This window comes from Penicillium nucicola, assembly GCF_028828085.1.
Source record: "Penicillium nucicola strain IBT 29836 chromosome Unknown utg000006l, whole genome shotgun sequence".
Classification (NCBI taxonomy): domain Eukaryota; kingdom Fungi; phylum Ascomycota; class Eurotiomycetes; order Eurotiales; family Aspergillaceae; genus Penicillium; species Penicillium nucicola.
Window position 1 is genome coordinate 821,170 of NW_026643130.1, and position 13,066 is coordinate 834,235.

General features: G+C 49.2%; 5 protein-coding genes across 5 annotated transcripts; 1 reads left to right on the plus strand and 4 right to left on the minus strand.

Moving 5' to 3' along the window:
- Nucleotides 1-66: 66 nt before the first annotated feature.
- Nucleotides 67-1,053, minus strand: N7511_006322 (mitochondrial 54S ribosomal protein uL4m; the record flags this gene model as incomplete). Its single annotated transcript, XM_057128699.1, has 2 exons — nucleotides 67-927; nucleotides 970-1,053. 2 exons carry the CDS (start codon nucleotides 1,051-1,053, stop codon nucleotides 67-69), a joined length of 945 nt encoding a protein of 314 aa, XP_056983255.1.
- Nucleotides 1,054-1,246: 193 nt separating this feature from the next.
- On the plus strand, nucleotides 1,247-2,559 carry N7511_006323 (mitochondrial 54S ribosomal protein mL38; the record flags this gene model as incomplete). Its single annotated transcript, XM_057128700.1, has 2 exons — nucleotides 1,247-1,778; nucleotides 1,838-2,559. 2 exons carry the CDS (start codon nucleotides 1,247-1,249, stop codon nucleotides 2,557-2,559), a joined length of 1,254 nt encoding a protein of 417 aa, XP_056983256.1.
- Nucleotides 2,560-2,745: 186 nt separating this feature from the next.
- On the minus strand, nucleotides 2,746-3,341 carry N7511_006324 (putative mitochondrial inner membrane protease subunit 1; the record flags this gene model as incomplete). The annotated part of the gene is made up of 2 exons (XM_057128701.1): nucleotides 2,746-2,919; nucleotides 2,982-3,341. The coding sequence occupies 2 exons, from the start codon at nucleotides 3,339-3,341 to the stop codon at nucleotides 2,746-2,748; spliced, it is 534 nt and encodes a 177-aa protein (XP_056983257.1).
- Nucleotides 3,342-3,997: 656 nt separating this feature from the next.
- N7511_006325 (OBAP family protein) lies at nucleotides 3,998-4,882 on the minus strand (the record flags this gene model as incomplete). Its single annotated transcript, XM_057128702.1, has 3 exons — nucleotides 3,998-4,026; nucleotides 4,110-4,565; nucleotides 4,669-4,882. 3 exons carry the CDS (start codon nucleotides 4,880-4,882, stop codon nucleotides 3,998-4,000), a joined length of 699 nt encoding a protein of 232 aa, XP_056983258.1.
- A 370-nt stretch (nucleotides 4,883-5,252) lies between these two features.
- N7511_006326 (uncharacterized protein) lies at nucleotides 5,253-5,726 on the minus strand (the record flags this gene model as incomplete). The annotated part of the gene is made up of 1 exon (XM_057128703.1): nucleotides 5,253-5,726. The coding sequence occupies one exon, from the start codon at nucleotides 5,724-5,726 to the stop codon at nucleotides 5,253-5,255; it is 474 nt and encodes a 157-aa protein (XP_056983259.1).
- Nucleotides 5,727-13,066: the final 7,340 nt, after the last annotated feature.

Below are 13,066 nucleotides of genomic sequence, written 5' to 3' on the forward strand. Positions count from 1 at the left end.
TCAAATAATAAAAGTATAGATCTATTTGTACATAGCTAGATAATGCAAACAATATAACAGGCACAATCAAAAGCGAGCTTGGCCTAGCCCGAGTATCTTTTGTCCGTCTAGTGAAGGCGACCAGACTCTGTCCGCACTGGTCAAGTCCGTAGAGTTGTTGCGCAGGAGTTGGTGCAATGCCCTCTTCTCAATGACGATTCTCCCTGTCTCCAACATATCCTTCACATCCACATCCGAAAGTTCGAGATACTTGACGTGCTTGGGGAACTTCTCGGCTGCTTCAGCCAATCTCTCATCGGCCTTACGTGTAATGAGTGTTACCCGACCCTTCTTCTGGTCCCAGCCATGGGCTGCGGCGAACCTCCTAACGAAGAAGGGAGTGGCCTCATCTGGGAGAGTGATCGAGTTTTCCACAACGATCAATTCGCCGCGTGCGTGTCGGTAGCTGAGGGCAGTGCGCCAGGCTTGGGCGTAGACCTTTCGTGGCAGATCGGTCGAGAAATCGCGAGGATGAGGTCCGTGGGCCACACCACCACCACGGCGAACTGGCGATTGCTTGTCACCTGCACGGGCACGACCGGAGCCCTTTTGTGCGTACAACTTCCTGTGGCTGCCGTGCACATCGTCCCTCCACTTGGTGCTGGCTGTACCTTGCCGAGTGCCGTCACCCTCGTAGACAACGGCGCGGTGGAGGATATCGTGACGAATGGGCATTTGAAGGAGTCTCCGGGAGTAGTGAATCATGTGTTCGGGTTTCATATCGGGGAAGCGGTAGGTCACAACGGAAACAGGAGCTTGACCTCCGAATCGTTCTGCTTGAGGGGCCTCGGTGGCATTTTGTGTCTCGAGGGGTGTTGTAGGCTTGGCCTCTGTTGCCATTGATCGTGTGAGGCATCGCTGCTGTAGAGTCGAGCGGCTTGTAAGTAACTGCGTCCAACACACGGATCAACAATTCATGGAGTTACTCACGGTCACTTGCATCGGGCCGGACAAGATCCCGCTGGAACTGCGTGACAGCAGCCGCAGCGAGCGAAAGACATCGTGACTAGGCATTGTGTAAGACCACTGCGGTGGACAAGGCCTATAAGTTGATGATGTCTGGTGTCTTGAACGGGAGAGCAAAAGTTGATCCCGGGCGGTGGATACTGGCAGAATCTTGGCCTGCGAACAGAAAAAGTCACCCCGGAAAGACAACAACATCCGATCCTCAAGGCCAACACCATCACTTCCCCCAATTCCTCGAATCATGGCTCACTGCGAGCGGGCTTCAAAGCCCCTGCTTCAATGCCTTCGCAACACCTACTCGCGAAGCATTGCTGGGACCCAACTCCAGACGCGAGCCTTCCAGTCTACGGCCAGCGTCAGAGAGCCCGAAGCTGACACACCGAGCCAACCCTTCCACAAGGCACCCGATCCTTCTCTTGTTTCAAGCCCCCGGTTAGAGAGACGTTTGCTGCGACAGGGTACCGCCCCCATTGGATCTCGCCGTCGCCGTGCTGCGCTCCAAGACTCCGCCAACATTCCTTTTGAACAACTGCCCTACCAATGTTTCCAGGAAGCCCGGAAGCTTCTCCTCGCCGATCGTGAAGAGAAATTGAAGGAAATCGAGACAATGAGACAGCGCCTTGCACGACAGGAGGGTTTGTCTGTTGAGGAGGCCGGCGGAGAGAAGGCGAAGAAGTCCCGTGTAACGGCGATGCAAATACACCTGGAACGCCTCAAGATCCTGGCTGATATTAACGATCCTTTGGTGAAGCGCAATTTCGAGGATGGCGAAGGTAAGACTGACAATTCATTTGGATGGTTAGGGCCTAGACTTACCCTATCACTATTACAGGCGACATGTCCAAGCCCATCTACCGCTTCTTGGCCGACCGCAAATGGCGCGAGTACCGCCGTAAGATTCTCGTCCAGCGTATTACCCAGATGAATGTCATTCCCGATGTCTTGGCTCACTGCGACCCCGTCGTGGACACCAAGATGTACTTCGGCAAGCGCCAGGTTCAAGCTGGTGAGTTCGTCGAGGCAAGAGCTAGCACAGTTGCACCAAAATTGGACATTCAGATCTACGAGGGTGGTGAAAAGCTCGTCACCATCGCAATCGTGGATCCTGATATCCCGAACGTTGAGGCCAACAGCTTCGATTATAAGACGCACTTCCTGGCCGTGAACGTGCCTATTTCAGCCACCTCCACCAAGGTCGATCTCTCCCAGCTTTTGGAAGACTCTCAGGTGGTTCTTCCCTGGCTGCCGCCTGTCGCTCAGAAGGGTAGTCCTTACCACCGTCTTTCTGTCTTCATCATGGAGCAGAAGAACTCTCGCCCTCTCAACTTTGAAGCCATCAAAGCCAAGGAGACTAGCCGCGCTGTCACCCTCCGCACCCTTCAGGCTAGCTACCACCTCAAGGCCATTGGTGCTCAACTTTTCCGTACCCAGTGGGACGATACGACCCTGGAGGTCATGAAGGAGATCGGATTCGACGGTGCCAGCGTGGAGCTGCGCCGTGCACGAGTCGAGCCTCTGCCATATAAGAGACGTAACCCCTCGTCATTCCGCTAATTTTGTCTTGTATACTTCGTTTCCTATATCGGCGATTGAGTATAGATTTGTATTGTACAATTTGATATGTATGAATATGCACACTGCTTTAACAATTCCCTTCCAACCAAACTCCATGCATATGCTTAACAGAATCCCAAGTAATACACTCATCGGCATGTCCAGATGCATGCCGCACTGTCCGGTTTAATCCAATTGTGCAGGTCGCAACGGATTACGCACCCACTCCATCTTCGACGGTGGCCATACCCTTGCAACAATCTTTCCATTTATCAAGCCCATAGGAACCGGTCCGTAGTTTCGCGAATCCCTCGACCAGGGAAGATTGTCGCCAGCCAGGAAGACATGGCCCTCGGGGACCTTCACAACAAATACCAGTCAGCAATTGAATTCGATTCCCCGGGGCACAAGGCAGGACCTACCTGGATAATATTCTGATCCTTTCCAATCTCCGTACTGAGTGGCTTGTCCTGACAGACAAAGTCCCCAGGCATTCCAACAACCCGCTTCGCAACATGAACGCCCTGGAAGTTGGGATGACCAAATCGCACAACGTCGCCGACCTCAATCCCTTTCCCATTCCGGTGCGTCCGTGAGATCAGAAGCCAGTCTCCTCGCACGTCGAAGGTCGGGTACATAGAAGGCCCGGCGCTGGCCTGGATGGTGATCAGGTGCTCCCAGATCAGCGCACAACCGCAGAAAGTGCCCGCACCATTTAGCGCAAGCCGGCCAACGGTGCGCAGGTTGGCGTTCCGCAGTAATTTTCGGTATAAGTGCTCCATGTGTGGTCAATTGAGAGCTTGTTGGTTCCCTCGGATTGAGCTTCACTTCGGTCCCCGATTGGGTCATGTGACTCGACGGGGCCTTTAAAAATCTCGGATTTGCGGCGCTCCCGTCTTTTCTCTCTTCATCCACAGTCGACATGTCACCCTGCACTTTCGAGGCAGCAGATATTTCTGCTGCTTCTGATTGTGAGATCCTAGGATCATCTATGCTATCTCAGCTGCTCATTTAATGTTGTGAGCGCTGGGGTTGTATTTTTCTCGGTCTTGACGTTCCTGCGCAAGGTTCTCTACTAGAGACGACTGCTTGGACTTCTCATTTGATTTCATGCCCTCACTTCCCCGTAGTCACTTTCCCTTTTCCCCATCACCCATCTCCCATCCGGGAGTTCGCTTCTCCAAATGCTAGAGCTTGCCGTCGCCGAAATTCAGCACCAGGACGAGCAAGTGTGGACAATGAAGCAAGATGAACACAACCAGCCTATCTTCTTTTGGCTGTCCCCCAGTGTGCCTCTATTTGACCCCATTTCATTATGGGACTGGGTCTTTGAGTCATGCGCAGCGGGGAGACATCTCTGTATATACTATTATTCCATTTCAATTCAATTGGATATTCACTCGAACCAATATTTCTGCACGTAACGTAGCTCGATTCCTTAGCTCGACGCCCACATGGTATCAGCATCTATAAAACTTCTTGTCAGTCCTCTGTCAACACTCAAAAACGACCCTGGCCGTATTGAACCAAAGGATGCGTGCAACACATACCGGAATGCTTCTCGACCGCCTCAATGCCCTCCCTTTTTTGAGCCTTCTGTCGATAATCAACGCCAAACCTCGCATCCCGCTCGCCCAGCAACTCATCCAACCCCCCAGGCTTCGCAGCTTTCACGCTCTCATCTGAAGTAAAACTTCCCATCAACTGCGGCGGTCCCATAGGTACAATATCCCCACGATCGACCTGCCAGAAGTGATACGTCTTCCCATAGATAGGCGCAACATCCTGCATCTCAGCCGTTTCGGCTGCCTCCCAGACAGACGTGGGGACACCAGTTGGCGCGGGCATGATCAGCATGCCGCTCTTCACTTCGAACTCGTGCGTGTGCCAGAGCTTGCGTTCTTCTGTTGGGAGGGTCTCGAAGATCCGGGGTGAGACCATGTATTCTACGCCGATGAGGCGGGCATTTGTTTTTGGGGAGTCGTAGATTAGGCATTGGCGCACGTCTGGGGTTTGGAAGATAGTATAGATAAGTTTGGGTTCTCGCATTCAGGGACGGTAGATAGGGCTTGGGTTATGCTGTATGATGGCCGTAGCTATGGTGCATACCTTCTGTTAGATGGGTGCAGTAATGATTTGCTTCGATGCATCGGGTTGGATCGTTGGCGTAAACGTGGAATGCATTGAGGTGTGCGCAGATCTGTTTCACCGGCGTGAAGTCTTGGATCATTGAAGCTCCGGTTTCGAGCACTTTACTCTTGGCTGTCCGGGGCTCGCCGGGGATTCCACCTGTATCGTCGAGGTTTCTTGCGCATGCTGACATGTTGGCGTTGTTTATCACGTCAAGGTTGGCCTGGACTGTTGATGGAGGCTTTCGTTCAGATTATGCCTCACTGGGGTTCTGCACACTAGATGGTCAACTCTTTGCAATGGTTTATAATATGAATGAATATTCCATGTGCTTCAATTCCTGGATTGATTTCTTTGCTTTTGTAGATTGGATTGCCAACTTGACGTCACGATGATTGTGTCCCGGGGAGTCGGACAATTTGCATATATGAATGGAACAGTCTGCATTAGTGAACCCGGGTCAATATGGCCCTTTCATACTTGACATTTTGGGAGCAGTTTCAAAGTATCTTGTATTTGCTCATTGGACTTCTCTGTGCACACTCCTCTATTCCACTCAGAATCTACCTGTCTTTGTAGCCATCCAGTACCAAGAATGCAGAGCGTGCTCCGAAGATGCATGAGATCATGGCAGACTGATCCCTCTCGAGGGTTACTTCAAGGAGTATCCGCGCCTTGTAATTTAGCTCTTCGAATTCTCTGAGTCGAACTTTGTATTGTGCGAGGAGGAGCTTGTTGTGGTCACGATTGGAGGAGATGAATTGGTTCACCTTTTCGGAGATGGGTTGAGCGTCAGTCGCAAATCCTACTCTTGAATATTCGGTCATTGCAACGGCAAAGTAGGCCTCTTCCCTGGTGTAGTAGATGCATTCTGGCTCGGCTGGATAGTCAACATCACCTGCGAGGATTGACCAGTACTTAGGGTTGATGCTGGAGATGCCTTGTTCTAATCCGCTGACCCAGGAATTATAGTCAGTGGTGCTCAGGCTGAGCTTTGCAACTGTTAGGGAAAGTTGTTGGGCTTCAGCTAATGACATTGGTGGGTCGGTGATGTTTGGTGATGTTGATGATATTAGACGATGGCCAACCCATGCAAATCAGATCGATGCTTGCTTGGGTAGTTGATCAGATACCAAAGTCCAAGTCGATCTGAGGTGACTTTTTGACTCGTCGGTCTTTTCGACTTCGTCGTTAGCTTAAACATGCGGCCAGACAGCGGGGAACTCTCGTGAGCAAGGTAGGGGGATCAGTATTGTGCGATATAATCTTACCTCCTGGCCTTTGGGCCTAGTACAGAGCGGAAGAGCGTCTGTCGGTTTCCAAGTGACTTTGGTGTAGAAATCAAAAGGCATTGGCGTTGGGGAAGAGAAGAAAAGATGCAGGATGGGTTCTCAGATGTGAGCTTCTGGACAAGCAATAAGCATTTGTTGGACCAGCCAGTTTCAGTAATGCGCTATGTATCAATGTAGTCACTGCGGTGGCCTTCAGACCATCAAACTGAGGGTAACAGCATCCAGTTATGAGACTTTGTTGTTCTCAGGTCATATAATTTCACGAAATGAACCGAGATCACCCCGGGGAACACATAAGCAATCATTGCTCTTATATAAGACTGATATATTCTCTGGTCTTACTTGATTGCTGCCTCCTTGTACAATGTCAATTTCGGGGAGGCTGCTCTATAATTTATTCTTCAACGTATCAGGTCATTGAAAGACTCCATGCTTCTACCATTCTTTCGTACTCACTGGGCTGCATCAAGCATTCTCTACTCACACTAGCCAGCAACAGCTTTATTTTCATTGTACAAAGTCAAATCAAGGAATGAACTCAACTCGACTGACTGCAAGTTCGGTTCGTGATACCAAATGAGCAACACGAAGTATGAGCAGTTTCGAACCAAGAACAACAGGAAAGAACGTTATTATTGAGATAGTGTTCTTTTCTTATTGGAAGCTTTGTACTTATTCTGTAGGATATATGATCTAGTAACACCGCATGTGTATACGACTCGCTAGGTGTTTCCTTTCACGGCCTATTTTTGTTGACGTCTTTGTCTTCTTGCTCTGTGGTAATATATATATGACATCAGTTGTTTGATACACTTAAAATGCAAATCGACCGACTGAGGGCCTGTTGCCGCTGTGTCGCTATATCTTCTACGTAACATATACCACGGTGGACTAAAGCTTTCCCTGTCCTTTTCTGTTCACATCGTCACAGTCACGGCTCTGAACATTACAATATGACTGCTAGTCCGAATATGCTGATCAGTTGCTGGAACTCATGCTAGTCATTTATAATAGAGACAACATATCATCCGGGTCACCGCCAATTTGGGTATTCGTGGAAAGCAGTTGCAAAAAGAACATGTACTAACCTTCTAGATATTGATATCGTTTCTATGAGCCAAAAGGGGCCATGTGAATAAGATAAACAGCTCTCTAATGTCTGCCGGTTGCTCCATATCCCTCTACTGTTGCACCCCGTAATGCCTTAGTATATTGCCCAACTCGTCCTTCTTCTCGCAGTGCTACTAGGCAATGCTGTCGACATAAACACTAGAACAGATCTCACCACATGTTCAAAGATACTGATGTGACTGGCCTGCAACTATATTTTGAATTCAGCAAGCCAAGGACTACGTTGACTTCTGGACAGGCTGCTGGATCCATTAAACCGGATATACGGCCTGGAGACTACCGGACACCGTTGGGCTAAAATCAGCTTTCAGAGAAATCTACACGACTCAATCAAAAGTAGTGCGTTTTTCACCGCTGGTGAACCTTTTCGGCTTTTGCAATGACTAGGCGTTTTCGCTACCGTCGGGCTGTCTAAATTTCCGTGGGCAAAAATTGCGCTGATATATATTCCGGATAGGATAAAGTGGATCGCTTCACACTAATTTAGGTGGTTTGCCTTGTGACCTTCAGAACAATGAAGAAAATTTCTGTGGCGTTTCATTTCCGTTGGTCATGCTCTTGACAATGCCCAAACCATACAATTGATCCCTCCAGAGTAGTGCATAGTCTAGCATAGTTTAGCGTAATTTCGGATATAGTAGAGTCCGCGACCACTAAGCCAAGATAAACACTAGAACTTTGTTCCGCCCCGACCCAAACACCTCAATAGTTTCTCCATTTCTCTGGCGCCTCAGATGAGACTAGCCAGACGACAGTCGCGAATAGACCGCCGGCGTTCTACCATTGAAGATCTCGGGATTCAATCTTGGGTTCAAGCCCGACGTAACCTCGCCAGATGAGCATGACCCAAAAAGAGGAACGGAGCTGCAACTAAGATCCCAAGCTAACGGCAATTGCCATCGCCAATATTTACTAGTAGAAAGAGCCCGGGCGCGAGGCTTTCCAAAATCCCAGACCGACATCAACTAGCTAGAAGACCAGATACGAGATTGACGCTGATCTGCCTGATCGGCAGATCTCCATTACACTTGATCCGTTCAACCCAGACGGAAACGGGAAATAAAAAGGCAGATTCTTCACTTGCCATTATGGAAGGGGCCACCACTGAGCGTGTAGTTAGCGCGGAAAAAACCCAACACTAACACTAATGAGCCCTACAGTATACTGTACAGTAAGTTAGTAACTTACTGTACTAACTTATAATTTACTGTTACCCCACCGGTGACAATGAAAGTCTACAAGATGCTCAAAAGTGTAAATAATCCTCTGCTCAGACCCGTGCCCAAAATCAATAATGCGGCATACACGGCCGGACCCTCCCGGCTGGACATGGCATAGTTTGCGCATATTGTATAACGGGCCTGGGGCGGACTTGAAGCGGACGACGAACCCCGTTGGAAGAATGGTCCGATCGGGAAAGGATGCACGAAGCGTGGGGCGTTTGGTGAGGAGACTGGGGCTCGGGTTGAGTCCACCGCTAATCATTTGGATCTTTTGATGTAGGGGGATGGAGAGAGAGGGGGGGCTGTACTGCAAGTGTGCCAGTGTGCAAGTGCCAGTGCCAGTGCAAATGTGGACGGAAGGCAGTACAGTACATGTTGCAGTCAGACATACGTAGGCTCGGTGTGCCTCCGCCTCAATAGATTGAATCGTAATCATACGGAGAAGGGCCTGAGACAAAACAAGGATGGGGAACGGGTCTGAGCAGTCGTGTCTAGACTAGACGCAGAATGCAGAAGAATGAAAGGGTGGAGGCACTGTATATCACATCTGTGTGCCACGGCATACATACCCGGTGGAACACCCGTAGGAATGAAAAAAGGGTGGCTCGGTGGAGAGGAGAAGACGGTGAAGAAAGCGAAACTACATCCAAGCGACTGGAACAATCAAAAATGGAGCTTTTAGCTGAAAGTATGTGCCAGGTCTGATGCCACACTACAGTACTAGACACATTAAACATCCCCCCCAAGAGGGTTAGTGAGCGCGAAGGAGCTATGGAGAACAAACCGACTGGAAAAGGGCCTCGAGCCCCTCTCTTATCTCGTAAGCAGACACAAAGAAAGAGAAAAAAAAGCAAAGAAAAATTATGGAGACTCTTTGTGCTAGCAGGGAATGAAAGGCCTTCTTTTGCCGTTTAGGCAGCCAACCAACGCCCGTCAATAACAACCTCAGGTGCGTGCACTGCACTAAAAGCCAACTAATCAAAACCCTCCGACATACCCCTGTAAATTGGGTCAAAGGTGCCCCGTACATTGGATCAGAGTCTCATCTCCATCACATTAACTGCCGAGCATCTAACTTGGTATACATGTACATATGTAATACACTGTAAGGAATCAAATCACGCCCTATCTATCTACTAAATAGTTGCACTGCACGGAGGTGTGCCACCTCACAGCAGCTGTTCGTACAATGCAGATAACCCCTGTGATCAGCTGCATTGATCTTCTTCTGGCAACACCCGCAGAGAGGTGTTGAGTCACCGCGGAGAATGCGCATGTGGAGGTCAACCTTGGAACTGGAACCGTAGTTCCCGTACGTTAGTCGAAAAAGGTTTCTGGGAATCCAAACAAGAAAAAGAAGAAGAAGAAAAATTAAAATTAAAACAAAAAGTGAAAACAATAGTCGGTTTCGTGCTTCGTATAGACACGGAGCCCCAAGTGCAGATTCAAGTGCCAGAGTGTCAGTGCCAGTCCACACATACGAGGGATCGGCCCCTGCATGGAGACTCAATTTGTGATCTTTTGAGTTTGCCTCTTTTGGAACAAGATCGGCATTCCTGGCAGATCGTAAGCAAAAAGGAGGGAGCATTGGCCAAGAATGGTGTGTGGATCCCAACGCGTTAAGCACCGAGGTTAAAGCTGGGGGCGGTGGTTGGTTGTATAAGGCCACAGAATTGGGTGAAATTGGCGTAGATTAGGACGGGGGAGTGATTGGGCTTACAGGTGACAACGTGTCTACGGTACTGTACACTACTGTATAGCCCCCAATTTCTGCCCTTGGGCTTTTACTCCGCCACTCGGTTTGTTGACTGTGATAAGAATCGATCCACCTGCACCTGGACCTTGTGTGGCGTCACGCCGCAGGCGTCAGAACACCCGAAGCGTTGACTTTGGGAATATAGTTCAGCTAGGAGTCGATGACGAAATACCCGCAGTTGGAGATGTTCTCTATATATCTCAGACCCGGCGAGGCGCTGTGTCACAGGGCCCTGCAAGCACAGCTATCTAGGGGTCTGGACTGGCAGGCCTTTTGGCTTCTGGTCGAATTGTGAACAGCTGATTATTCGTTGTCATCTCTCGGGAGCATGGTCAGTTTCAACTAGAGACATCGCCCAGTATTGTCGGTCCTGTACTGCCCCCTCCCCCTCCCCTGGATCATTTGTACTGTACGGAGTACCATGTCGGAGCATACTGTGATCGTCACAACCAAGACCTAGGAGCTAGGAGCTAAGAACTCATAGGTGAGATGAACAAGGAGAAAGAGCCGAGGCAGGAAAGCACTAATTAAATTCATTTGAACGCACGGCTATCTGAGTGACCCGAACATTCTCATCCGATGCTACACCGTAAGGAGCGGATGACATGGCGCTAAAGCAAGCCAAATTAACTTAGACCCGCAGCTCCCTCCCGCTGCATTTCTAAGAAACGGGCAATCAGAAACCCTGACTGGAACGTCTGGAAGGACGAAGGAAGCTGGGATCGGCCCCCCTTGCCCCATCAGTGGGGGCTAAGGAGTGCAATGGAGTTCATGCCATAAATGATACCCACAGTATTCTACTCACGCCCTTTTCGGAGGTTACTCTGGTGGGGACACACTCAAGTTGATCAACGCCCGATCTAGCGTGGTCTCGGACAGTGACCGCCAGAGGTCGGATCTTACCTGATATGAGGCAGAAGGGAGAGGGCGAGAAAGAGAGGGAGAGAGAGCAATCATGAGAGCTGATTTGGAGGTCAGAATCACACACCCAAATCCTGTGGACAAGTGTGTTCCCAAGGGGTGATCAATGTCTTAGATTGTTACGGTGTGCCATACTCCAGAGATCGGCATTTTCGAGTGGTGTCAGCGGTTCCACCAGGAGAACTCTGACTATTATTGATTCAGCCCCCCTGGTCTGTTGGAAATTGTTACTGTACTGTATATTGGTGCCAATCTTTTGCCTATGCCAAGTTTTTTTCGTTTTTTATTTTTTTCTTTCTCATTTGTTCCACTTTTCTTTTTGGACCATTTTTTTTGTGGTTTTTCTTTCCCCTGTGCAGGAAGTGGGCCTGCAAATGTGTTCCGGTTGCCGTGTGGATGTGTTTTGCAGGCATATCGAGATCAGCTGTGATTCGTACAGGTAGCAATGACGTGTAAGATGACCTTACAGAGCAGGTTGCGATTGACCCTCCGAATCCTGATCTGGTCCTACAGTACTGGACAGTGTCCAGTATCCAGGATCCGGTATACAGTATTCAATTGTACCGTGCCCATTCTAAAGAAAGCCACATCAACGAACCAAGACCCCTGAAATGGCCAGTTCTTGGCTTTGAGCCCTAAGCTCGATCAGATCCACCTGGCCACGTTGTGAATGGTGGCTCAACCGCTCGTTTCCTGATCAGTGACACAAGAGTGGGCTCTAATCTCGTTTCATTGGATTGGAAATTGGCGTCAATCTTGCCGAGAATATAGTAGACTGGTCACATCTCCACTGAAACGTCAACATGAAAACTCCGTACGGCGTACCTTAGCTCCACGCGGGTTCAACGCTTGGGATAGCCGAGCTTCCCGCTCAGAGACACGCATGTTCTGGTTTTGGTGGCGCCCTTTCATGGTCCGATGAAACAGGTCCACAAAACGTTGAGGCACTCGGATCGATACGCTACTATTAGCTACATGTTGGCGCCCACCCCTCTTTTTCTCAGGTGATACTCAAGAATGACCTCGCTGATCCCGACAGGAAAAAAAAAGAATGCAGGTAGCCTAAAACACACTATGGCCGAAGTTTCTCTTTTCAGCTTGGTGACGATTGGATGATGTCTATTTTGGGGGGGACTTGCCTGGTCCTGGCGCATGTACCAATTGGACGCCCATATCTGATTCTGTATACAGTAGTAGCCGCATTATCTACACAGACACAACAGCACATATATAATATGTTCTACACTGTAACTATGCAGAATAAGATTGCTCACCTTCGGGTGGCAATGATGCATCTCCTGCATCATGTATATGTACATGTACTCCGGATAGGGAGAATGTGTGCATGAGAAGAGCCGGGTATGCGTACAGTACAGTAGTAAAGTAGTATTGTAAACTTTAGGAAGGGGTCCGACAAAGAGTATGACGGTCGATTTACTTCTCTCCACTTCCTCCCCCCTGTAGACAGCCCATCACATTGTAACCCTTGCGTAACGAGTCCAGTAGGGGTAATAAAGTAGTCACATTCTTATAGTCAGCCTTGGATATTGGTGATCGGCCCGAATCATACATCGAGCATTCCACGGGCGGTTAGAGCCAAGGTACAGCTTAACGTAGGTTCTATTGAATTATCCTTTTTTGTTTTTTTCTTTCTTCCTGTAGAAGCGACCAGAGAAACTAGTCCTTGTTAGTCCTTGTTAGTCCTGATTAGTCTCAAAGAGGGGCCCAGTACGTACTATGCGGACTATAACTTAGAACTAATAAATAGAAGAGGGAAAAAAAACCAAAAAACAAAGGAACACGGGCCTAGTCTGGGGCTACTCCCGTGTGTGAGGGTCTGTATTCAAGTATTGAATGTAATCAATGTACGAGCTAATGTATGAATCTTCCCCATGTTCGCCTCAAAAAAGCATGTTCCATGTTCCCACAGGTCCGATCCCTCCCCACTTCATACTCCCTATTTGCTGCACTCCGGAGTATTCCCTGGCCCTGGTCGAAACGGTGGAACTGCCCTGATTCATGGATTCGGTTCCAGGTTGCCCTTTATTTGTGTC